Genomic DNA, 26,436 nt, shown 5'->3' on the forward strand with positions numbered 1-26,436 from the left:
ATCGCCCTCACCACTCCTTCCAACCAGTACGTTTATATTTGCCCTTAGAGTCCAGCTTAGATATCACCTCCTCTCTGTGGCGTTCACTCACCTACTCTCCTCCCGGCCCCAAGGGGGAACTGCTCCCCAATCTGGGTTCACAAAGTACCTGACTTATACTTCTGCCCTAGACCTAACGTGTCACGTTACTTGTTAACTTGCCCATCTCCCCTTAGCTAGAATGTGATCTCCCTGAAAACAGTAATTATGTTTTCTTCCTTTTGATATCCTAGGTCCCAGTGTAGTATCCACATGTAATAGTGCTCAAAAAAGTTTCTGTAAACTTGTGATTTTATTTAAGTAGAGCAAAATGAAACAAAAAACTGAACAATTAAGTTTACTTAGTAAAAATAAAATTAATCCCATATGATTCTGCAAGTGCAAAGCAGTATTTCATGATTGTCTTAATAGTAGTGGGTCCAAGGAAGAACCTATGATCTTTCTGCCTATCAGTAAATTTCCTCCTAAATATTGGCAGACTTGGAAATAATTCAAACCAGGAGCCACAATAATCAAGTTCTAGCCCAGCCTTGCCATTTAAGACAAGTATCCTTGAAGAAGTCACTTTGCCTCCTTAAGCCTCAATGGCCCCAGTGGTGGATAGCACTATCTGCTTGGCCTGTGTGAGGCACACAAATAAAGCATCATATAAATACAGAAAGAAATCAGTCTGGATACAGATGACACCCCCTCCCCCCACCACCCTTTTATGGCTGTAGTAGTCACAAAAGGATTTAAAAAATATATTAAGTACAGTTATAGGATTTAACTGTTCTGCATATAAGTTTTCTTTATTTTCTTATGTTAAAACATCTTTTTTAAATGTTTATTTTTGAGAGGGAGAGAGAGAGAGTGCATGTGAGTGGGGGAGGGGCAGACAGTGAGGGAGACAGAGGATCTGAAGCAGGCTGCTCGCGGACAGCAGAGCTGGATGTAGGGCTTGAACTCATGAACCGTGAGATCATGACCTGAGCCAAAGGTGGACAATTAAATGACCGAGCCACCCAGGTGCTCCTAAATTTGTTGTTTAAAGTGCAGCATATAAACTATAGCTGTGATGTAAACAATGAAAGTTACTAAAATGTACTGGCTCAGAAAGACCACTGAACAGTAGAAAATATTTGCAAATTATAAATATGATAAAGGTTTTTATCAGAATTTATAAAGAGCTCTTACAACTCAACAATAGGTAATTCTCCAAAGAAGATCTATCTACATGTGCCAATGAGCATACAAGATTACCAACATCCTTAGGGAAATCAAAATCAAAATCATGAGACACCACTTCATATAGTAGGACTAAAGTAAAAAAGGACAGAAAATAAATACCAGTAAGGATATAAGGAAATTAGAGCCATCATACCCTGACAGTGGGAATGTAAAATGGCACAGACACTTTGGTAAGTCTGGCAGTACCTCAAATGTTAAATATGTGGTTAACACATGACCTGGCAATCCCACCCCTAATTATATGCCCAAGAGAACTGAAAATCTATGTTCACACAAAAGCTTGTGCATGAATGTTCATAGCATTATTTATAATAGAAAAGGGGGGATGCTCGGGTGGCTCAGTCGGTCAAGAATCTGACTTCAGGTCACGATCTCATGGTTCATGAGTTTGAGCCCTACATCGGGCTCTGTGCCGAGAGCTCAGAGCCTGGGACCTGCTTCAGATTCTAGGTCTCCCCCTCTCTCTCTGCCTCTCCCTGGCTCACGCTTTGTCTCTCTCTTTCTCTCAAAAATGAATACACATTAAAAAAAAAATTAAAAAAAAAATCATTTATCTTATAATAGGAAGGGGAAACAACCCAAATTCCATCTATGAGAAATAAACAAAATGTGACATATCCACTCAATGAAATATTATTTGGCAATAAAAAGGAATAAAGTACTGATAAATGGATGAACCTTGAAGTCATTATGCCAAGTTAAAGAAGCCAGTCAGAAAAGACTACATAGTGGGTGATTTCATCTATATGAAATGTCCAGCATAGGCAAATCTATATAGGAGAAAGCTGATCAGTAGTTGGAAAAGGCTGGGGAGAGTGGGAAACGGTGAGTGACTGATAATGGGTACAACGTTTCTTTCTGGAGTGATGAAAACATTCTAAAATTATGGTGATGGCTACACAACTCTGAATATACTATAAACTACTGAACTATACTTGCAAAGGGTGGATTTTACACTATGTGAATGGTTATTTCAACAGAACTGCTATATAATATATGCTGATCAGAAGTTAAAGAAAAACTTTAAAACTTACTTGATGGAAAAAACTTTTGTCAACTACATTTTCAATCTGTTTTGCTTTTTTATGTCCGCCTGGATGCATTTTTAGTTCACCACCATTCGTTTTGTTCTCTAGGAGTCGCTGGTGTTGATGCTGAAAGGTCACAGGGTCTCTTCCAGGAGGAGGATGACAGTACAGAAGTTTACCCTACGAAGACAAGAAGCGTAACAGCACATCACATGTGTTGTCTGTGTTCTCCCAGAAGAAAGAAAAATCCTCAAAGAAGACATCTCCGCCAAGCACCCTCTGACCAGCTTTCTTTTTTCAATTAAAAAAAAAAAAAAAATGTTTATTTATTTAGAGAGAGTAAGAGTGTGAAAACAGAGGAGGGACACACAGAGAGACACAGAATCCAAAGCAGGCTCTGAGCTGTCAGCAGAGCCTGACGCAGGGCTCAAACCCATGAACCATGAGATCATGACCTGAGCCGAAGTCGGACGCTTAACCAACAGAGCCACCCAGGCGCCCCTTCCTGCTTTTCGATTAACCAAGCTGACTTCTGGTCACCTGCAAATGGAGAGTCCTAATGAATACACTGACTTACCTTTAAAGTGTTCTGAAGGCCTAGCCTGCCCACAGCCCGCAGACCAGGAGGAAATCTTTCTCCTCTGTGCTCCTTGTTACCTTGTTTGCATTTCTACTCATGTTCTTCGGTGCACTTATGTGACTATACTTAGGCTAAGCGTTTTCCAAAATGAAAATCAGGACACAACTGCACAGCAGGATTATACTAATGCAGATGTTGGGCAGTCGCTCACTGGATGCAAATTTCCTGCTTCCCACCATAAACACTCTATAAACTATGGTTTGTAACTCATCTTCTCATCTTCCACAGTTTTATAAATGGCAAATGAATAAATAATTTATCCATACAAATACTCTACTGATTAACTACTTTCTTCCTGAACTGAAGGCAAGACAGTATGGATGTTCAATTTTACTCCTATGCTTCCAAGAGCTCTGCTGATGTGGCATTCAGAAGAGGGAATCCTCACAACCGGTTATTACGGGAGACCCAAGATGCTTGTTTGCAGAAAGAATTAAGCTTAATACATAACAAGTACTGGGGGCTAATTATGCGCCAGGCACTGAGCTTAGTGGTGTGTGTGTCTCCACACACACGTTATTCTCATTTACTTCCCATAATAATCTCGTGAGACAGCTACTATTCGTTCCTATTTTACTGATGAGGAAAACCCAAAACTTAGCACGTCCTCATCTGTGATGTGGACAGACTCATGTATCTTTAATGAGACGACGCACCGAAAACAGCACTACTCTCGGCAGGGCTGTGAGTACCGTTACCGGGCGAGCGCAGGGAGAACGGCATACGGACGCTCCGCTCCCAGGAGGACTGTGACACAGCTGCAAGAGGAGCTGCAGGCGATGGCAAAGCCAGAGGCACGCATTTATCACTTTCGCTGACAACGTGCAGAGAGCTCTCTCTCTCGTAATTGTGCTGTTGGTTCCATCTCTGGCTCATATGACGCCAACTCCCCCGGATCAAGAAAGCCACGCCGAGGCTGCCGATCTCCTCCCGCAGAAGACCCGCGCCAACCTTGCCAACACTGGATCTTGCCAATTACAACACACCCTCAATGAGAAAATCCCTCCTTTGTGACGCAACAGGTTGCTGGCGTCTAGGCGCCGTGAGAGAGGAGGCCTGCTCACTCAAGAGCATCGAGGAGCTGGGCTCACTTACACTGACGTAGTCCTTCAGGATATAGCGAGCAGACCGAGGCTGGTCTGGCTGCCCGTGCGCAGTCATGAATCCTCGCATATCTGTGAGGAGAAATGGGTTGTGCAAAACTGAAGTTAGAAGACGGCAAATCACAACGAAGACAACTGAGGTGAAGGAAGTTTAGTCCATTACCACACCAACTACGCATCCTTACTCTCTAGCTTTAAAAAGCAACTGTCATGGTAGAAGACATTCTGGTAGCAATTATAAAGACCTCCGACAATCTGGGTGAACAGACCACACTGTTCTGATAGCCTAGCACCAAGGGCTGACACACACATTCAATCTCTCTCCACTCCAGTTATTTCTTTCATCTCTTGATTTTAAACATTTACATACGGAGGCCACCTGTAGAATGCTATGCCGTCACTATAATTAGCAAAACCAAAAGCAATATAGTAAGTCTTCTTGTTTAATAATGTATCTATGCATTTTCCCAATTTCCCAAACATACAACAAAGATCCCTCTAATACTAACTCAACTAGAGGGGGTAGCAGAGCCTAGTGGTTAAGAATATGGCCTTTGGCAGACGGGTTGGGTTAAAAATAGCTCCTTCACTAAGTAGCTGTGTATTGGCTCTTTCAGTTCAGAAGAAAATAGTTAGAACCCTAGATTGCACAATACATAAACACGCAGGCAGATTAAAAATCTAAAGGTACATAAAAAAAAGACATTACAGGAAAATAGTTTTATCCTTTTAAGATAGGGAAGGCCCTCCCAAGTAAAACACCAAACACCATCAAACCAAAAAGGAAAGTCTGTTAAAATTGTTAACATATATAGGGCTAAAGAAACCACAAAGAAGTCCTACAAATCCTTAGAAGAACACAAGATGCATAGAAAAAGGTGATTCCCAGAAGAAACAGAAATGGCCAGCATATGCACAGATGTTCCATTTCATTAGTAAAGATACACAAATTAAAGTTATTTAGCAATGTCTTATGAACCATCAGAGACTATTCTTAAAAAAAAAAAAAATTTTTTTAATGTTTATTTACTTTTCAGAGAGACAGAGACAGAAAGTGAGTGGGTTAGGGGCAGAGGGAGGGGGAGACACAGAATTGGAAGCAGGCTCCAGGCTCCGAGCTGTCAGCATAGAGCCTGACGTGGGGCTGGAACTCACGAGCTGTGAGATCATGACCTGAGCCGAAGTCGGACGCTCAACCAACTGAGCCACCCAGGCGCCCCTGTCAGAGACTATTCTTTACAGACCTGCAAAATGATCTTAGAAACTATACGTATGTGGTCATCCATCTTTACAAATTGGCTTTTTCCTTACTCTGATTTTATCAGCATTAGATGAAAAATCTTAAAAAACGATTACTTTTAGTTTTATCTGGAAGTCCAATCAAATGGAAAGTCTGGTGGAAGCCCACTACTGGAAAGAGGTCTGGAATATGAAACTCGGGCTATGCGCCACTGATCAGACACCACTGTAGGCAAGTCATTTCATGCTCTGATTTCAGATTACTCGTCTTAAAAAAAAAAAAGAGGTGAGAGGCGGTATGATCTTTAAGGTCTCTTACGCGGTTTTGTGACTACACTGGTCTCATCACAAATGCTTAATATTTATCCTCTTTAAAGTCTCTCAACTAAGCTAAGTTCAAGTTAATGTCAAACAAGGTTTCCAAGGGACCGATGGAAGGGGAGGGAGGCTGTTGTGTCCCTACCCTGACCACATTCAGCATCGTCCCAATCTGAGGGCTTTCCCTTCCAATGCTGCCCTCGCAACTCTCTTACCTGCTCTGACAGCATATTCATTTTCTTCCCAACATCCCTTTTCTTCCCTGTTTGGGAGAAGACTCCAGAAAAAGCCAGCACAGCCTCAATCTGAATCGTGTCTACACCTGGTTATCTTCTAAACAGTGAATGCCCTCAGGGCCTTTTCTTAGAGGCATGTGACAACTGCTGGCTCTTGCTGGTGCTCTCTGTGGGAGCTTTCAACAGTCTGCATCTAGGCATTCAACAGGGAGGGGCCTGACTGCTATAGTGAAAGCAAAGGGCAGACCTGAGGAGAGGCAAGGGATTCAAAGCATCTCCTCCTCTAACTCCAGAAAGCACTTACCACACTGAAGTAAAATGCTACTCACGGAGCAGTCAGCTCCCCTCCTTTACTGCTGCACTCTGAACCCACCACCAAAGCAGCTACCTGGAGACCAGGTAGTTGGAGGCAAGGCCAACAGAGATAACGAAAGCACAAACCTTGGAAGATGACATGACAAATGCTAAGGAAAAATGTAAATTTCTATCTCTGCAGGAGTAGTTGCTCTCATTAACTATGTTGTTACTTTTTGTTCATTTAATTGTTCATGTTTTAAAATAAATTACAACTCACATCCGTAAGCTGTCAACAGTTCTTCTGATGTCGGAGGTCGATGGGGATCTTCATCCTCTCTAGGCTTTATGATATTAATGCCATAGGTAGCTTCTAAAACATATCTCGGAATATTCTGGCAAACATAAGCTTGTCAAGGAACCCATTACCTTGAACTGACCCCTCCCCACCACGGCTTCTGACACATGCCTCTAATTCTGAGACCATGGTACTTTAGCACTCCTATGACCGAAGCCTTTTTATGCCTCCAAAAAAGAAGTATAGTTATTCATTAATTTTCAAATGCTTTCTCTTTAAATACCATTCTACCTTGTACCGGCTATTCATGCACATGCCCCATATGCCCCCAAAACCGAATCCAGAAAGGGCAGGATCCATGGCTGATTCATGCTCATAGCTTCCACAGAACCCAACCTTATCTGGTTTATAATGAATGCTCAATACACATCCGATTATTAATTCAAACAGAAACGGAAAATATACAGAAAAGCATAAATAATGTAACAACTGTGTTCCCAACTATCAAGAAGTGGTAACAATTTCGTCTGTTAAAAATTGTATTACAGGGGCACCTGGGTGGCTCAGTCAGTTAAGCGTCTGACTTTGGCTCAGGTCATGATCTCAGTCTGTGAGTTCGAGCCCCGTGTTGGGCTCTGTGCTGGCAGCTCAGAACCCGGAGCCTGTTTCAGATTCTGCGTCTCCCTCTCTGACCCTCCCCCGTTCATGCTCTGTCTCAAAAATAAATAAATGTTAAAAAAACCATTTTTTTAAAAAATTGTGTTACAAATGCAAACCTCCGCCAGTCTGCTTCTCCCACTTTCACACTCGCATGTATCTATTAATGCAAAGTACTGTTCTGTGAGGTGACAATTTTTACAGAAATGGGTGTCACACCGTATATGTGATCTTTTGAGATCTACCTAGGTTACCACAGGCAGACTTAGTGCAGTATTTTTAACAACTATATACTATTCTATTTTAGCGATATACTGTATTTTATCAATCCTGGCAGATGAATTCTCATTTCTTACAGGAAGAGAAATCAAATTGGGGTAAATAAAATGCGGTGGCCTTCAGGGCAGTCATGAAGAATCTTGTCAAGAACTGTACAGGGCCAGAAATTTCACGCTACTTATAAATTAACAAATTGGCATGTCAGTTTCATGGAGTCTCCTTCCTATCTTCCTCCAGCACGGAACAGCAACAGACTAACCTGTTGGGTTGTAAGTAGGGTAAGATCTTAAGACACTGTGGTTCTTAACAATATTTTTTTCATGTCACACACTATCCTAGGTGCTTCACATAAGTTAACTCATTATGCTGGGAAGCAGCAGAGTTCCTTTTTTTTTGGTAGGCCTATTTGCATACTTTAAAAGCATGCTGGGATTTTGATTGGGATTGCATTGCATTGCACTGATGTATCGATTTGAGGAGAATTGACATTTTAAGAGTATGAAGTCTTTCAAACCATAAACACGTATATCTCTTCATTCAGGTCTTATCAACCGTGAAGGAGCTGTTATTACTGGCACTTTTCAGAAAAGAGAGTTTCTGGAAGGTTAAGCAAGCTTATCACACAAATAGTCAAATGGCAGTCTCAGGATTCAGGTTTGCAACTCGGGGCTGAGATCCAAGACTGGGCTCTTCCACTGATTCCAGGCGACACTGCTGCACTCAGGACATGAGGTTCTGTAATCCTGATGCTACCTCACATACAAACTTGGGCAGGTTACTGTTAAGTGTTTCAGGTTTTTCAATACATCCAATGCAAAGCCAAGTCCAAAACAAACTTGAAGCCCTAGTGTACACATAACAACCAGTCTTTGCAAAGCAGAAAGGATATTAGTGACACAGGGGGAACGTGGTCTCTCATTTGGTCAATAGGGAGGATTCCATTGCAAGTCATTTCTGCCTTGGTAGAGACGAAGGATGGCATCACCAGGCCCGGGCAGTCACATAAGCAGAGGCCAGGTTCCACATAGAGAGTCTGAAAGACAAGTGAGAGGTTTACGCTGGGCACACAGCAGAGGAAGGGAAAAGACCACCATGCGAGTGGTGAAGAACTCAGAAATACCCAGCCGGAGGAACTGGCTAAGGAGGAAACAGGCTGATGCTGCAGAAATACCTGAAAATGCTTGGTGTGACCAGGTGTGGCAGACACAGACACTTTCTTGTTGCCCATGATGGTGTTGATTGTGGAACTCTTACCAACATTCGGGTAGCCCACCTGCAAGAGACACCTAAGTTACTAGCGTCTGACAGTACGTGTATCAAACCCAAAGATACTACATAAATAGTCCAACTCCAGCGTGTTTGGTTGCTTCAAAAGATTATTTGAAATAGGTGCTGTTTGTGGACAATTTGTTCCCCTGCAGTGTGGATGTATTTATTCAGACAGGTCTCCAGTGATGAACAGCCAAGCTAAGTACATTTTATTTGTAGAGGTCTTGCTGTAACAGCAGATATTATAAACCTCAGCCCCTTGTTCTCAGCTCTACCCACGATGTCCCATCTTACAGGCATTTCAGTTTCTGTTGTATTTTCCACACTGTGGGTGAAGTCAAGCATCAGATAGGTATTTTAACCATCACAACATACAATCACTTTTAATTTTTAGTAACTTACCAGCAAGCTTCTATCTTATTGGTTAACAATGGTAAATGGCACATGGACTTGCTGTGGGTTAACAAGCTATTAAAACTCTTCAGTGAGTCTTAGCAGGATCATATAAAGATTCTGAAATAAATGCTCAAATCATGCCAGTCTTGCTCCAGGATTTTTCTTACCTTTTTCTTACCTTTGTCTGCACCTCTAAATCCAATTCCTTCTTACCTGGTTCAAACAATCCTCTGTCAGCACGACTGGAAGATTACAAATACTGATCCCATGGAACATAAAACCCCAAACCTTCCACCTCCAGTACAGGCCTCGTAACACATCACTTCCATTGCTCAGCTTCGCTCTTGCCCCTCTCCATGCTTAGCCATACTGCCACCTGCTGGTCCATGGACATACTTCCATTCCTGGGGCTTGGTTTAAACCTTTACCTTCTGTTTGTCTGAAGGCCCTTCCTTCCATTGTCACATTGTACTTTAAGGTGCAACCTCTTACATAAATATTTCAGACAACTGCTCATTAATTTCAATATTCTCATGTTTTGTGTTTATATCTTGATTACATAACATGTTACCATTTGTTTACATGTCCCTTGTTGGGGGCAGGGGACTTCTGTTGCTGTCATCTCCCCCACCTCCTACAGACCAGGCTCCTCATTATACAACTCTTATAGGGTGCTGGATGTCCTCTCTACCACTCCCTACACTTGGAATTAGAAGTTCTGGGAGGGTGGAGATACACTGACTGTCATGGCCCAGAAGGACACCTGGCATGTGGCCAGTGATCAATAAATGTTCACAGAATGAGTAAATTAACCTATTTTCAAGATTTCTAGAGTAAGACATTCAGAAAGTGGCGAGGCTGCTTAGCATGTCCGTAAATGTGAGAAATAAACTAGCTTTTAGGGAAGCTGGGCTTTCTGGTGGCATATGGAAAATGAATTTTTAGCAATAATATATAGAAGTGGAGTTGTAAAGCTAAGAGAAATTAGCTACATTTCCCAAAGTTTACAGCAAGTAAATCAGTTCCACTGTAGAACTGGGAATTACACTAGGTCTGCCTGGCTCCAGGGACAATTCCTTTAACTAGTGTTCTAAAATAAAATGTCAATCTGCTATAATCATTTTAAGTACGCTTTGGGAGGGGGACAGTGCTTCAAAACAATTAGGATTGCTCTACTCGGCACGTAACTTAAAAGCTAGAAGATTTTAAGGCTGCCATGATCTACTTTCTTTCACTGTTTTGTTTTCTTGCTTGGATGGAAGATCTATAAAATACCTTCTCTATCATCTTACACTTCCTTAGCTAAAGATGGGGCCGTCTGGAGCTCTGCTGTACACCCCTGAGGTTTGGGTACTTCTCACAGCCACCTCTAGAATTAGTGTATATGTAGCTAGGGACGTGATCTCCTTTCCCGTTTTTTGTTTATTTTTGAGAGAGTGCACACACATGTGCACGAGCGGGAAAGGGGCAGAGAGAGGGGGACAGAGGATCCGAAGCAGGCTCCACACTGTAAGCAATGAGCCAGATATGGGGCTGGAACTCACGAACTGTGAGATCATGACCTGAGCCGAAGTCGGAGGATCGACCAACTGAGCCACCCAGTCGCCCCTCCTTTCCCCTATTCTTATGCAACCAAAGCACCAATCTTGTTGTACCTGGCCCAAAGATGCTGGGATTCTCCCTAGAATGCATCTGGAACATTTACAGTACAAATTCGCAAGGATCACATGACACCATAAGCCTCCAGAAGGTAAGAATATTAACCTGGAAGAGTGAAAATGGGCTTAAAAGTGCTCTTTTCCAAGTACTTCTTGGGAAGTCACGTGACTGGTAGCGCTGAACTGGAAGGAGGTGGGAGAAAATAATTACTATGAAAAGAGATATAGCCAATGTAAGCCTTGAAAGAGTACACTTTTGACTTTTCCTGTCACACTGCCTACTCCCACAATGCCAGTGGGCAACAAGAGGGCAATAACGTTCCCAATGATGCCAGAAGCCTGGTTAGTAGTCCCTTGGATTCCAGTGTAGCTACCAATGGATTGGATATAAAGATACCCATGGGGTAACAATCTCAGGACCTATTTCACCTTACCAGTCCAACGGTAAGCTGTCCGTCTTTCACTTTCTTCCCGGTGTGTAGCTGCTTAAAGATCTCCAATAACTCCTGCCTTGATACCAGGTGGCTGAAATTGAGTGTGTGCCTCTTCTCCAGGGTGTTCCTGCCCTGAGCCTCAGAATCCACAGTACAGCTTTCCTTCCTGTCCCAGCCACAGGGCTCTTCGTCAGGGTTGCTGTCCTCTTCTGAACACGTCTGCCAAACTTCCTCCTCCTCCTCCTGACAGTCCTCGTACTCACTGTTGTCTTCATCGCTACTGGCAACTTCACCAAGTGGCGGGGATCCCCCGTCCAGGAGCTGTTCGGTCTCACTGTGAGGACTTTCAGCCTCATCACAACTGGAGTTTTCAGACTCAGTTGTATTGGCTTCTCCAGCACCCTCGTTCACATGTTCCTGATGAAATAACAGAAACCGCAAAAGTTCAGAAGGGTAGAACAATGGCATCTTTCATTCTAATGAAAGTATTCAGAGTTGGTTATTGAAGAAAAGAGGACAAGAAAAGCCATGAAGGAGACCAGAAAAGGTGAAAACAGGGAGACAATGTAAGTCTTTCAGTGCAAGGACACAACCAAACTATCAACAGTGGTGCCCTCTGGGGACGGGAGGAACAGTGGATCGTCACTTTATGCGTTCCTGTATTATTTGAACTCTGTACAAACAACATGCGTTACTTCTGTAATAGATACATCTTTAAAGAAAGCAAGAGCTTAGAAAAGCCCATGTCAAGCTGAATTCTTTGTCAGTATGCCATTTTACAACGGCCCATAGAACAAAGCATTTCTCGTTAACAATAAAACATTTAACATTCTCTTCTCTGCACAGAGTAAGGACAGAATTTATAATTTGAGTTTTTTACATTTGCATTTTTAAAGACTCTGGTTTGCATATTTAAGGAAACTGCTATTCCTTTATAATTGCCTTTAATAAATCAAAGTGCTGTGCAGCACAGCTCCCTCAGGATGAAATAAACAAAACTCAACTCCACATGCGAAAATTATTCACATATGCAAAAAAGAAAGAAAAGATAAAAATCATTTACTCTTTAGGGATGTGTAAATTCTTCTGAATTCCTACTGATATTAAAGCAAAACTAAGACAATTTATGGTATTACTATATTGATTTGTATCAACAAGAGTGAATTGGTCTGGATTTAGAAGTGATGCAAACCTGGTATCATTTCTAAATTACCTAATGTTAGAATGAGTAATCGTCACAGAAGAGGACACAGGGAGTTAAACAGGTATCCTAAATTTTAGGAAAGTAGTGACATAAACCATCACAGAAAATAGGCATGATTTCACAGTCAAGCCTGGTGAGTCAAAAAGAAACAGCATGAGGGTGCCTATGTGGCTCAGTTGGTTAAGCATTCAACTCTATGATCTCATGATTCGTGGGTTTGAGACCCACGTTGGGCTCTGTGCTGACAGTGCAGGGCCTGCTTGGGATTCTCTCTCTCTCTCTCTCTCTCTCTCTCTTTGGCCCTCCCCTGCTCATGTTCTCTCTCTCAAAAAAAACAAAAACAAAAACAAAACAAAACAAAAAAAAACTTAAAAAAAAAACAACCCACAACAAAACAGTATGGCTTATAACAGAACTACAGAACTGGGAGCAATTTCTTTTTTTTTTTTTTTTTTAATTTTTTTTTAATGTTTTTTATTTATTTTTGGGACAGAGAGAGACAGAGCATGAACGGGCGGGAGAGGGGCAGAGAGAGAGGGAGACACAGAATCGGAAACAGGCTCCAGGCTCCGAGCCATCAGCCCAGAGCCTGATGTGGGGCTCGAACTCACGGACCGCGAGATCGTGACCTGGCTGAAGTCGGACGCTTAACCGACTGCGCCACCCAGGCGCCCCGGGAGCAATTTCTATTACACTCATTGTTCGTCTTCACCGTGAACTCTTCTGGATCATTTCAAAATATGAAAGAAACAGGTAACAATAATGTGAACCAGGGGCACCTCGATGGCTCAGTTGGTTTGTGGATTTGTATATCGGGCTCTGCGATGACAGTGGAGCCTGCTTGGGAATTTCTCTCTCTGCCCCGCCCAATGCACGTGCACTCTCTCTATCTCTCAAAATAAATAAATAAAGACTTTTAAAAAAGACCCCACCTAAAACGAGAAGCAGTTTAAGTTCAGGAAAAATGAGAAGGACAACAGAAGGACTTCGTGGCAGTTATAGTAAAATAAAAATAAGGGGAAAGCCAATTTCTTAGGAAAACAGTGCAATTTAACAGATGGCCAAGAAAAAACTAAGGTACTCGGCTTGAAAACTGTCATGCTCTTTCAAATAAGAAGGGGTTAAACAACTGTAAAGGAAGAACCAAGCTTCAGATAGGCGAGTACAGTGATTAACAACCTTTCTAGTAAGTTCATGTTTGATACTCAAATGACAGATGTGATTACTGATACATCACAACAGTAGTTAGTTATTGGTCTTGAGAAATCAAGAAAAACATCAGAGACTTCAGAAGACTTGGGAGGAGTAAATGATGGCTAACTTAAGAAGGAAGAAAGAATAACTTCCATAACCACACACTGTTAACTCGGAGTTGGATATGGGAGTAAGTCCACAAGGCAGCTGGTGAGCCCTAAAAAGATAGTCATCAACAGGAGGCAACAAGGGTTTCCTGAGAACAGATTATGTAAAAAAGTGGAACGTACTACTTGGTAACAGTTCAGGGAAGACTACAGATGTAGAAACTAATCCTTTTTTCATTTTTGGTAATTTAAAAATACAACAACAAAAACCTTCAGTAAGATGCTGGCTTCCAGGAAAGAGGTGAAACAGAAATAATGGTTAAGAGGACAAATTAGGAAGCCAGACTACCCGAGGATAATAAGCACTTACATTTACTGTTGAGAAGATTAAATGAATAAATATACAAAGTGCTTAGGATAGTGGTGCCTGGCACAGAATAAACTTTTTATGGGTTAGTTTTTATTAACAATAGTAAAAACAGAATGATCCTTTCTGTTCTATCCTTGCAAACACATCTATATTCATCACATCAGAATGCTTATTAGTACCAAGTGCTTAGTAAGTTCACAAAAGGTTACAGAGCTCTCCCCTTGGTTCTGACCTGTTTAACATCAATGACTGGAAAGAATATACAGAAGCACAAACACACAACATCTGCAGATTCAAAGCTAGAAGGAGAGAAAAGCAAATTGCACAACCAAAATGAATTCTCTACCTTAGCCCCAAATACTAACAATATTTCAGAGGAACAATACTGTCCTAAGTTGAGCCTGAGTGGCTCACTTGGTTGAACATCTGAATTCAGCTCAGGTCATGATCTCATGGTTTGTGAGTTTGAGCCCCGCACTGGGCTTGCTGCTGTCAGTATAGGGCCCAATTTGGATCCTCTGTCTGCCCCCTCTCTCTGCCCCTCCCTCACTTGCGCTCATGCGCGCTCTCTCTCAAAAACAAACAAACAACCACAAACACAAAAACTTTTTCCATATGTAAATATGGGGCGAGATTTGCATTAATTCTTCTCATTTTTAAAAGATATTTGAGGGATTTGGTTGTTCACAGGTTAAATTAGCCAAGACCATAATATAGCTCCTTTGAAATGGGTGAATTAACAAAAACTCTGAATTACTAGGAGTATCCTGATTACAAGAAGTTAATAGTCTCTCTGTATACATCCTGGGCAAACCATATCTAGAATAACATATTCAATTAGGTGCCACCAATTTTAATGTTATCCTGACACAGGCAAACAGGCACTTGAGATGAAGAGTGCCCCAGATATTGTGTCCATAATGAATAGAAAGGCAGAAAATACATACAGTTTGCAGAAGAGAGAACTAAGGGGACAAAGGAAGAGTCCTTAGATCAAGGGTTAGGGAGGCCAACTTAGCTTCACTAAACTGAAAAACTTTCTTTCTTTAACATTTTTATTTTTTATTGAGAGAGATTGTGTGTGTGCATGCACGAGCAAGTGGGGTGTAGGGGTGGATGGGGGAGTGGGCGAGGGGAGAGAGGCAGGAGAGACAGAATCTTAAGCAGGCTCCACTCTCAGCATGGAGCTCAACAGGGGGCTAGACCCATGACCCTGGGATCATGACCTGAGCTGAAATCAAGAGCTGGACCAACTGAGCCACGTTGACACCCCTGAAGAACTTTCTAAATGAAGTCAGGAACAGTGAGCTACCAGGTCTCTGTCATTTAATGTAGTCACAGAGAGATTATATGACTGTTTGCCATGGAGGTGAGCTAACCTATAAACTCATCAGGAGAGGGTATTATATTCACTGATACCCAGCTCAACACACAAGTCAATACATGGTTGACAGAGATAAAAGGAGAAGGCTAGGAAAAAAAATATTACTTTAGGTCTCTTCCAGATCTAAGATTCTACTACTAATTTCATTTCATAGTTATTATTAGTTATTAGTTATATTTTTTACTAAAAAACAAACCCCAGGGGCACCTGGCTGGCTCAGTTGGTGGAGCATGTGACTCGATCTGTGAGTTCAAGCCCTACGATGGGTGGAGATTGGGTGTAGAGATTACTTAAAACAAGCACACAGGGCGCCTGAAGCTCAGTGAGTTAAGCATCTGCCTTCAGCTCAGGTTATAACCTCGCAGTTTGTGGGTTCGAGTCTCACATCGGGCTCTGTGCTTGGGATCCTCTCTCTCTGCCTCTACCCTGCTTGTGCACGCTCGCTCTCTCTCTCAAAATAAATAAACTTAAAACACACACACATTCACGCCACCACCCCACCCCCAAATTGTTTCTGTAAAATTTGGGTTAAAAGAGAACACGGTATAGCTTTAGGATTACTTCATTTCGTTTTGAAAACAATGTCAAAAGAGATTCTAATCAAGTCCTGAGAAGTAGAGGTACAGGCTTTGGTTGTCGCCGCCTCCTGTTAAAAACTATTATTAAAGTCATTATGAAACTTCCTATTCAACTTCCTGCCGAAAATCTAAAAGAATTAAAAATTCTAGCTAGTGTCAGTGTGTAACACAGAGCCCCAGAGATGTCAGACTATTTGACAACCAGAGAAAGCAACCTTGTGACTCATTTTTCTACAGTATAGCTCATCCTACTATCAGAGCATTTAGGGAACCAACAAAAATCCCTGAATTCCCACAAAACTTCAAACAAACAAACAAACCCAAAGCTTACTACCCAGAAACTGAAATCTTCCTCCCAGAAACCCAACCTGAAAAAGCCCTCAGGTTACCTCAGAGTCCCCAATCAGTTGAATGGCTCCAGCCAAAGCCGACCAGAAGATAATCTTCACATTTTCTTTTTCAAAGTATGTGGCCCAGGCACTCCGCTGCTCAGCAGTCAGCAAGTCTGCCTTATTTATCAGAATGACATTTTCCTTACTGTCATCTATTTCTTTCACGTAACATTCCTGGGCAAGACAAAGGTATTTAGAAAGGCCTCTTCAAACAAGTAAATATTGGGCAAATTATACTGAAGACCCCCAAGTATGACTAAAAGTTTTTACTGCCCCTAGTTTTAAGTCAACCCTAATTTAAAGAGTTTTCATCCTGCTACATTCTAATGATCCTTCCAGTAAGCTCTGAGAAAGGTAGGTCACATACACTTAGAAGTACCCTCAACATAAAAAATTGGAAAGGGTAAAATGAAATGCTCTCCTGTCCTCCCGAAGGGTAATAGATCTTTCCACTTTAAATACTGTTGTTCCTCTCTCTGATACTGCCGAAGTGTTTCTTTTACACAGTTAAAGAACTGCAGAGCTAGATCTGTCAGCCAGCAGGGACTAAAAGAAAAACAAGACTCGATTAATTGATATTAATTCCCAAACACAGCTCTTCATTAGGTAACACACCAGAGTGTGACTTCACAAGAGTTTCACAAATGAGATTTTTGTCTCTCACCAATGGATTTAAAAATATCCTGTACTATTACTATCATGGTCCTCAAACACAAATAGGAATACTTCACATGTGTACAGTGTTATACTAATTCAAAGCCTGTGTTACATTCTTTCATGTAATCTTCACTCCTTAATTATTACTACCTGTGGTGTTTTACAAACAGTTCACTGTAAAATATCACAGCAGGTAGTAAGGTGTGAGGAGAGAGAACATGACAGGATGGGTAAGATAGGACTAAAAAGTACAATGTTATTTAAACCGATGTCTCTTAAAAAATGAGAAACACTGGCAAATATCTATTAACAAATTGGCTTCTAAACTAAAAGCTAGAGAGTTCATGTGTTTGTCCCTTCCTGCAGATGAAAATGATTGTTTTAGAAGGAAAACACCTGTCTAAACAGCAGCAGTGTGTAAACGCTCGACCCTGGGAGGAGAGGGGGCCTACTTGAAGCTAGAGGAGGGAACAGAACGCTTGCCTACAGTTACTGCTGTCAGTGAGGCTGTCCTCCCACCGCGGCTCCGAGGACTGCACATTTGAATTTTGTCACACTTTACTTACCAAGTCCTCACATCTAAACAGGAGTGGGTTTCGAGCATCTACTATTTGGACCACGATATCACTGAAAAAGAAATATGAGATACTCCAATCATTGTGAAGTGAAACATGACCACATAGTAATAATAGCAAACACTGTCCATATATTAGCACTTGGCACATTAATCGTTTTAAGGTATAATTATCCCGTTTATATATGAGGAAACTGAAGCTTAGGACAGTTAAGTAACTTGTCTAAGGTCACCAGCTACTCCTGATGGAGCTCGAAGGGAACTTTGGACTAGAGAACATGCCTGTAATCATAACATTCTCTTGCTGTTTTATGTCCGAGAAGACCCTGATGATGTTTCATTGCTAAAACTTCAACTGGATCTTCTAGTAAACTCTCCTGGTGAGGCAAAAGAGTATTCCAAATACTTCAATCCAAGATGAGGTCTACTGCATACTCAGTACCTAATCCACACTGGCGTTAAGACCTCAAAAGAAAACTAATAAATCACTTGTTGACAGCAGCCACTATCAAAGCCTGTATGTTTTTTAAACCCAGGGCTGACGAGAGAAAGCATACATCCAGCAAATCATCATCCATCAGTTCCAACAATGTGTTTAAATGGCACAAATACAAAACAGGAAAATATCAACTTAAAATGTCACACTGAAGCAGGAATGATGAGTCCAACTTCTGTCACATAGAAGATGTAGTAGTAAGAGAACCTTCTGTAGCTGATACAAGCTCCTTAAAGCCCTCACAAATGTAGTGGGGACTACAGCACCCTAGCACTGCAAGAGTAAGTATCTCACTTCCCTGGGAGGATCACCCTTCCCATCCTGCCTCTGTGGCTAGGAAAGATGCTCTAAGGGGCAGCCGCAACTGCCACTGGAAGGAAATAAGTCTGGAATTGTGATCCTTCCAGCTTTGGTTTTCTTTTTCAACATTACTTTGGTTATTTGGGATCTCTTCTGGTTTCATACAAATTTAAATTTTTTTTTTAAACTTTATTTATTTTTGAGAGAGAGAGAGAGACAGAGTGCAGGCAGGGGACGAACAGAGAGAGAGGGAGACACAGAATCTGAAGTAGGCTCCAGGCTCCAAGCTGTCAGCACAGAGCCTGACACAGGGCTTGAGCCCACAAACTGTGAGATCATGACCTGAGCCGAAGTTAGATGCTCAACTGACTCAGTCACCCAGGCACCCCATTTATTTTTAATCTTCATTTATTTTTGAGAGAGAGACAGAGTGCAAGTGGGGGAGGAAGAGATAGATGGTTCCATACAAATTTTAGAATTGTTTGTTCTAGCTCTGTGAAGAATGCTGGTGGTATTTTGATAGGGATTGCACTGAACGTGTCGATTGCTTTGGTTAGTATAGACATTTTAACATTTGTTCCTCTAATCCATGAGCATATGAAATGTTTTTCCATTTCTTTGTGTCCTCTTCAATTTCTTTCATAAGCTTTCTTTGTTTTCAGCGTACAGATCTTTTACCTCTTTGGTTAGGTTTATTCCTATGTATTTTATTCCTAGGTCTTTTTGGTGCAACTGTAAATGGGACTGATTCCTTGATTTCACTTTCTGCTGCTTCATTATTAGAGTATAGAAGACATGCAACCAATTTGTGTACATTGAGCTTACATCCTGTGACTTTGCTGAATTTATCAATCAGTTCTAGCAGTTTTTTTGTGGAGTCTTTTGGGTTTTCCAAAAGTGGAGTATCATGTTGCTTGCAAAGAGTTAAAGTTTAACTTCTTTTTTGTCAATACAAATGCCTTTTCTTTTTGTTGTCTGATTGCTGAGGCCAGAACTTCCAGTCCTGTGTTGAACAGCAGTGGTGAGATTGGACATCCCGGTCATGTTCCTGACCTTGGGGGGAAAGCTCTCAGTTTTTTCCCGTTAAGGATGAGATCAGCTGTGGTCTTTGATATACGGCCTTTATGATGTTGACGTATGTTCCTTCTATACCTACTTTCTTGAAATTTTTTATCAAGAAAGGATGCCGTATTTCGTCAAATTCTTTTTCTGCATCTACTGAGAGGATCATGTGGTTCTTATCCTTTCTTTTATTAATGTGATGTATCACACTGATTGATTTGGGAATACTGAACCACCCCTATAGCCCAGAAATAAATCGCACTTGATCATGGTAATTTTTTTTTTCAACGTATTGTTGGATTTGATTTGCTAGTATCTTGTTGAGAATTTTTGCATCCGTGTTCATCAGGGAAATTGGGTCCGTAGTTCTCCTTTTTAGTGGGGTCTTTGTCTGGTTTTGGAATCAAGGTAATGCTGGTCTCACAGAATGAATTTGGAAGTTTTCCTTCCACTTCTATTTTCTGGAACAGCTTCAAAAGAATAGGTAGTAACTATCCTTTAAATGTTTGGTAGAATTCCCCTGGAAAGCCATCTGGCCCTGGACTCTTGTTTGTGGGAGATTTTTTATTACTGATTCAATTTCTTTACTGGTTATGGGTCTGTTCCAATTTTCTATTTCTTCCTGTTCCAGTTCTGGTAGTTTATATGTTTCTAGGAATTTATCCATTTCTTCCAGATTGCCCAACTTGTTGGCACATAATTGCTCATAATATTCTCTTATTGTTGTTTGTATTTCTGCGGTGTTGGTTGTGATCTCTCCTCTTTCAATCGTGATTTTATTTATTTGGCTCCTTTCCTTTTTCTTTTTGATCAATCTGGCTAGAGGTTTATCAATTTTGTTAATTCTTTCAAAGACCCAGCTCCTAGTTTCGTTGATCTGTTTATTTATTTTTTTAATTTCATTATCATTGATTTCTGCTTTAATCTTTATTATTTCCCTTCTTGTGCTGTTTTTGGGTGTTTTTTGCTGTTCTTTTTCCACCTCTTTTAGGTGTAAGGTTAGGTTGTGTACCAAAACTGCAATCATCAAAGACACTATGGTGCTGTCACAAAACAGACACAAATCAATGGTTCAATTTCCAGCTTCATAATGTGATTCAAAAGAACTCACAGACTTGCTAATTTAAGACAAATTGTTGTTAAGTTCTGTAATTAAGTGGGTCCCAGTATTTCTTCTTTAAGGTAATAGCTACCACTTTCAAACTGGGAGGATTTAACAGTAAATGCAACAATGACTGCAAAACATGGACAAAACCTAATAAACTAAAATTGCAAGGTCCACAAACATTAGGTCTATCCAGCAAACACGGAGAAACAATAATGAGCTCAGAAACACTAGGAAGAAAAGACAAACTTGAGACCACTTGCTTTGGGGATCTTGGGTGACTCAGTTGGTTAAGTGTCCAACTTTGGCTCAGGTGGATCTCATGGTTCATAGGCTTAAGCCCCGTGTCGGGCTCTGTGCTGACACCTCAGAGCCTGGAGCCTGTTTCAGATTCTGTGTCTCCCTCTCTCTCTGCCCCTCCCCCACTCACACTTGCTCTCAAAAATAAACTAAACATCCAAAAAAAAAAAAAAAAAAAAAAAAAAAAGGCCAGTTGCTTCATGTGCTGAATTAGCACATGCAAAGTGCTGCTGTATACCAGAAAAGGCTCATGCAGCACAATAATGCCTTATCTTACTGGAATACGGTGTTCTGCCCTCAGTGCCCCAGCAGCTTCCTGCATTTCAATTACAGGGTATACATCGAATCTTTTCCAATAACGACTCTCAAAATTAAAGAGCCAGATGGCTTAGCTAGCCTATTACCAAACAGGAGACATCTGCTATGCAAAACACATCAATAAATATTTCCTGTTAAAAAATGTGGCAGTAGTCCCTTTATTAATAATATTTCTATGTGGGGCTCCTGGGTGGCTCAGTCGGTTAGGCAGCCGACTTCGGCTCAGGTCATGATCTTGCGGTCCGTTGAGTTCTAGCCCCACGTCGGGCTCTGTGCTGACAGCTCAGAGCCTGGAGCCTGCTTCATATTCTGTGTCTCCCTCTCTCTGGCCCTCCCCTGTTCATGCTCTGTCTCTCCCTGTCTCAAAAATAAATAAATGTTAAAAAAAAAAAAAATTAAAAAAAAAATATTTCTATGTAATTCAGATCCACTTCCATGTGATCTAAACTATACTGAGCTAGAAATACGCTCTCTCTTATAAACAGAAAAATACAACATAATAAAACTAACAGAACAAGTAATATTGTAAATCTATTGAAGCTACAGGCTCACTCTGGGGAAACCAGTAGCTTATTTAGGGACATAAAAAGTCTGTCAAATGTGGAAGAAGGAACACATATGGTTACCTCTGTTCCCTCTTAAAACCTACAAAAACGAAAGCAAACTCTGATGCTCGTTAGGATAAAGAGAAAGAAAGAACAGCAGCAACTGAGACATGGTAGCGCAATCAAAAAGCCTGTTCACGCCTCAGAGCCCTGAGGGAGCTCAGGACTAGAGGCATCAGATGAAGGCCTTGAGGCAAGGGTGAAGAATGGGACTGACATCAATCTGGTGAGGAGCTCTTAGGTCTTCTCTTCTGTTCCGTTCAGTCTGGCAGTTACACCGCCTGATTCTCCTATTCCAATAGCAGATGGCTAGGGTTTCTTATAGAGAAAATGAACCCAAGAGTCTCCAGAATTGGAACCTCAAGCAACAGAAGATGGGAAAGAGATGCTATACTGAAAAAGGGTGGATTAAACAAGCCTACATACTCAATGGTGAACATGCCCACACACCTTGCATTATACTCCCACCTTTAGCGACATTCTCAGTAGGAGAGAATTTTTATCTTTAAGAAACTGACTGGATCTAGGGAAAACACCCATAGAGCCTAATATCTTGGGGTATTCCAACAAAATAAAACTGATCCCTGTTCAGTCCTATACAGTGAAGTCACCAGTTGGCAAATTCCATCCAAACAGGTGGTCTTGTCAATCCCCTTTGTAACGCTTCATTCTTAGATACAGACAATAAACATCGCTTGACATGTGAGAAAGGCCTCTTACATAAAAGTCAGAAACCAGAAATGGAAAAAAAAAAGGAACAGAGAGGAAAGACAGACAATATAATAAATAGAAAATCTAAAATAAAAACAAACAAACAGAAAAAACAATACTGTAAATGTGCAGATGGGAGTATTCCAAGGTGAGGTTTCATTACTTTAAAGCTTATTATTTCTCTTTGGAAATAAGAAAACAGGCATTTCAGCAGTCCACATCTTCAACTGCTAATGAGGCACTGAAGGAGAGATCCACTCTGCTCCAAAGAAGTTCCCAGAAGAATCATAGTGGGTCTTCCCAAACCTCACTGAAGCCTAACTGAATCAAAGGGGCCTGCACAGAGCCTGGGAACCAGCAGCAAGCTTCTACTTTTTTTCAGACTTAGAGATTTGCCTTGTTACTGTGACTTCCCCATATTCCAGCCCAATAGCCCTGTCTCTGCCCCTGAGGGAACAGGATGGGGAAGGCATGTAAATGACTTAAAAAAAAGAAATTGAGGTATAATCTACCTCTTACCTATAATTGAGGTAAAATTAACCCTTTCAAAGTATGCAATTCAGTGGTTTTTAGTATATACACAAAGTTGCGCAACCATCACCACTAATTCCAATTAAAATAAACCACTCCTTGATTCTGCCCAATCCTTATCAGCTGCTCCTTCCTCTGTAAGAACACAGCCCACTGCCTTTCTATCTGTAACACAGCAAGAATCATAAGCACTTTGGATTTACTGGGTATTGAATCATCTGACAAGACTGCACTTCATTCCTTTGTGTGCCCCTGATGCCCACTGCCCAACATATTTTCTCTTTGTGGTCAGACACCTACTCCTGTTCACACCCATAGTTTCCATATTTCCAATAGGATTCAACAGACATTTGCTGAAATAACTGTAGGTACTTTAGAACTCATCTTACAGAAAACATTTACCATTCCTACATGCTCTCAAAGTGTTCACTAAAAAAGAAAAAAAAAATCAGTATTTTAAAAGAAATACAGCATCTTATTTTCAGTTTTTATAATAATTATCAATAGCTTTTTGCATACTTTAAGCCCTGAGCACCCCGCCCCATGAGCCTATGAGCATTCATCAACATCCAGATATGATTAATATAATACTACTAATGTCTTGGTTACACAAAAAGAAAATGGTAACTTACCTTCTCTCAATCACCCTCCACAGCTGGCGCCAAAAGTCCAAATTTCTTTCAAATGGAGTCAATAGTAACTTTTGTTCCTCTTCTAGCCTGGCTTTAGAATGAAAAGTTTATATCTTTGCCAGATTATAACTCATGGTTTCAAGTAGTATAAACACTCAAATTAATTGCATTAAAAAATAAGCTCACACACACACCCCCACACACGCACACAAATACTATCAAATTGTTTTTATATACTTTCTACTGAGTCAATATGAAAATCAAATTTGAAATTGTATACTTAATCTATTTAAGCCCTGGAAGTTTAGCACACAAAATGACATTTCTCCCACGCACCTCTTTCTGGAGGAATGCTCAAGAGAGCGGTGATCAACTCCAGGATGACTAATGGTTACAGAAGGGTATGAAAAAGAGAGAAGGCCAGGAATGGAGCAGAGTAATCAATTTACCATCTCTGGGCAAAGATGCATGAGTACCCAGCAATGCTGGTTGCACAAAGAAACTGCACTTATAAGAAGAAATCTACCATTTCCCTTCTAAAAGAATCAAGCCTTTAAAATGCAAATAGTGCAAACACACCAAAATGTCAGACTCAGAATTTCAAGACAAATCTTCCTATCTTCTAATACTCACCGGACAAGCTGACGTCTCCATTCTAGAAAGTTATCTTTCTCTGCCTGTTTGAGTTCTTCAGGACTAGTGTTTTTGTCCCACTTTGGTCTGAAACAATTACAGAGGGAAAAAACAATCCACGAGTTACCAAAATAAAACGGGATTTGGATTTAATAATGACAGCTGAGAAAAGGAAACAGGCAAAAAGAGAACACCAAATTAAAAATTTTATACTCAGGGGTCTTGTTATGCCTTATAATGTCCCACATTCTTGTTCAACTCACCTCCGTGGTACACTCAGGAATTGTTTGTTTTTTTCATGGAGTTTCTTAATTCTCTGGCTCTCCTCGAAAGACAGCAGTCCAGTTCTAGCCTCCGGATGCACAAACTTAATATTCAGCTTCTCTGTTTAGAGAAAAGAAAATACTGTTACTGAAGTGACAACATAGATAGTGAATACTGATCACTACCTGCAAAACTAAAAATACAGTACCTAAAACAGAATTTAAGCTTGATTTAAAAAAAAAAAGTTTATTTTTGAGAGAGAGAGAGAGAGAGAGAGAGAGAGCAAGCGAGCATATGCAGGGGAGGGGCGGAGACACAGAATCTGAGGCAGGCTCCAGGCTCTGAGCTGCCAGCACAGAGCCTGACTCAGGGTCAGAGCCCACAAACCGTGAGATCATGACCTAAGCTGAAGTTGGACACTTAACCGACTGAACCACCCAGGTGCCCCTTTAAGCTTTCTTGATTTAGATGCCTCCAGCCTTGGATAAATAATTTCCAAAAAAGGAATGAAAGAAAAAATCTTGGGGCACCTGGGTGGCTCAGTCAGTTAAGCATCCGGCTCAGGTCAATCTCATGGTCTTGAAATTAAGCCCCACGTTGGGCATGGTACTAGGCGTGGAGCCTGCTTAAGATCCTTCCCCTCTCCCTCTGCCCGCCTCCTTTGTATGTGTGCTTGCTTGCTTGATCTCTCTCTCTCAAAAATAAATAAATAAAACAAAAAACAAAAAAACCTTTACTAAAGCTTTCAAAAGGTCAACCATCTTTTCAAGTACTAATTTTATAAAACTCCATATACTGAATGCATTTCAAGGAAGCAAACCGTAAGAGTGGGAAGGGACTAAAAGATTCAGCACAACCAATCTCATTTTACACATAGAGAATAATTAAAGACAATAAGAGTGGGTGGGGAAGCAAAGATTCAGCAAAAAGACTCACTCCAGTTAAAACCGGTCAACTACTACACAGCTACAATTTATGTAAGATATTTATGATGAATGCCCACAATTAATGCTGTATAACAACTGAAAGGAATAAAATAAATGTCAAGTTCATGTATAAACTACGGAGAGCCCTGCTCTAGGGCCCTATCCCCCCAAGTTGCTCTCGGCCTCTCTATTTCACCACACCTAGTCTCCATGGGCAGAGGATTCCATTGAGAGAAGCCAGTTAAACTTCTTACCTAATTGCTAAGGGAAGGTCCTACTCAAACACAACAGAACACCTTTAGGAGTGTTCCTCTTGACCTTCAAGCAGAGTGCTACCTGCTACCTGTCAGACTAACAACACCATCTATGACCTTGGTCTGCACACTCCAGTAACATAGAGTACAGTCCACCCAACCGTTACTGTCATTCATGCCATCTTCAACCAAGTCAAAACACACACCCCTTTAGCCCCATATTTGGTAATTCTTTCTCCTTCCAATGGTGATCCCCCACCTGACGTTCCCACTTTGCTGTGTCTAACCTCTGTCCATGCCTCTACCCTCTTGATTCTTTCCTCTTTTCCCAGTCCCACATCCAGCTCAAAGCTTCATTTCCTTCCTTATTTGGCTAAAACCATATGGTACAACCACCCTCCAACTCAACATTAAAATTCCTTACTCTACTGCACCCGCTACCAAACCTCCTAACCTTAAAAAAGCCAAGTATCCCTTCTGATTTCAGTAGCAATGCTCTCAGGGTTGCTGCAAGTAACACAATACAGCCACTTGTCTCTGAACTGTTTTTACTTACAACACTTCTGACACCAAATGGGTGCATTTTTCCACACCAGCAACCAGCTCTCCAACAGCAACTCGATGTCCTACAATTCCATCATATTCTGACACTATCAAGAGTTAGTGTCACACTCTACAGGTTTAAAGGCTCAGTCCCACAAGACTGTTCCACTTCAGATGC

General features: G+C 41.1%; 1 protein-coding gene across 1 annotated transcript in view; it reads right to left on the reverse strand.

The window, feature by feature from the left end:
- Positions 1-26,436, reverse strand: part of LSG1 (large 60S subunit nuclear export GTPase 1) — a 36,102-nt gene that overhangs the window by 2,811 nt on the left and 6,855 nt on the right. The window contains exons 3-13 of the mRNA XM_058730900.1: positions 24,535-24,655; positions 24,272-24,358; positions 23,639-23,725; positions 17,571-17,631; positions 16,345-16,521; positions 11,119-11,535; positions 8,533-8,634; positions 8,251-8,394; positions 6,408-6,531; positions 4,033-4,112; positions 2,304-2,477 (exon numbers count right to left, since the gene is read on the reverse strand). Coding sequence (XP_058586883.1) covers positions 2,304-2,477; positions 4,033-4,112; positions 6,408-6,531; positions 8,251-8,394; positions 8,533-8,634; positions 11,119-11,535; positions 16,345-16,521; positions 17,571-17,631; positions 23,639-23,725; positions 24,272-24,358; positions 24,535-24,655 — 1,574 coding nt within the window. The remainder of the gene's footprint in view (positions 1-2,303; positions 2,478-4,032; positions 4,113-6,407; positions 6,532-8,250; positions 8,395-8,532; positions 8,635-11,118; positions 11,536-16,344; positions 16,522-17,570; positions 17,632-23,638; positions 23,726-24,271; positions 24,359-24,534; positions 24,656-26,436) is intronic.

The sequence above is a fragment of the Neofelis nebulosa genome, chromosome 5 (genome assembly GCF_028018385.1).
Source record: "Neofelis nebulosa isolate mNeoNeb1 chromosome 5, mNeoNeb1.pri, whole genome shotgun sequence".
NCBI lineage: Eukaryota > Metazoa > Chordata > Mammalia > Carnivora > Felidae > Neofelis > Neofelis nebulosa.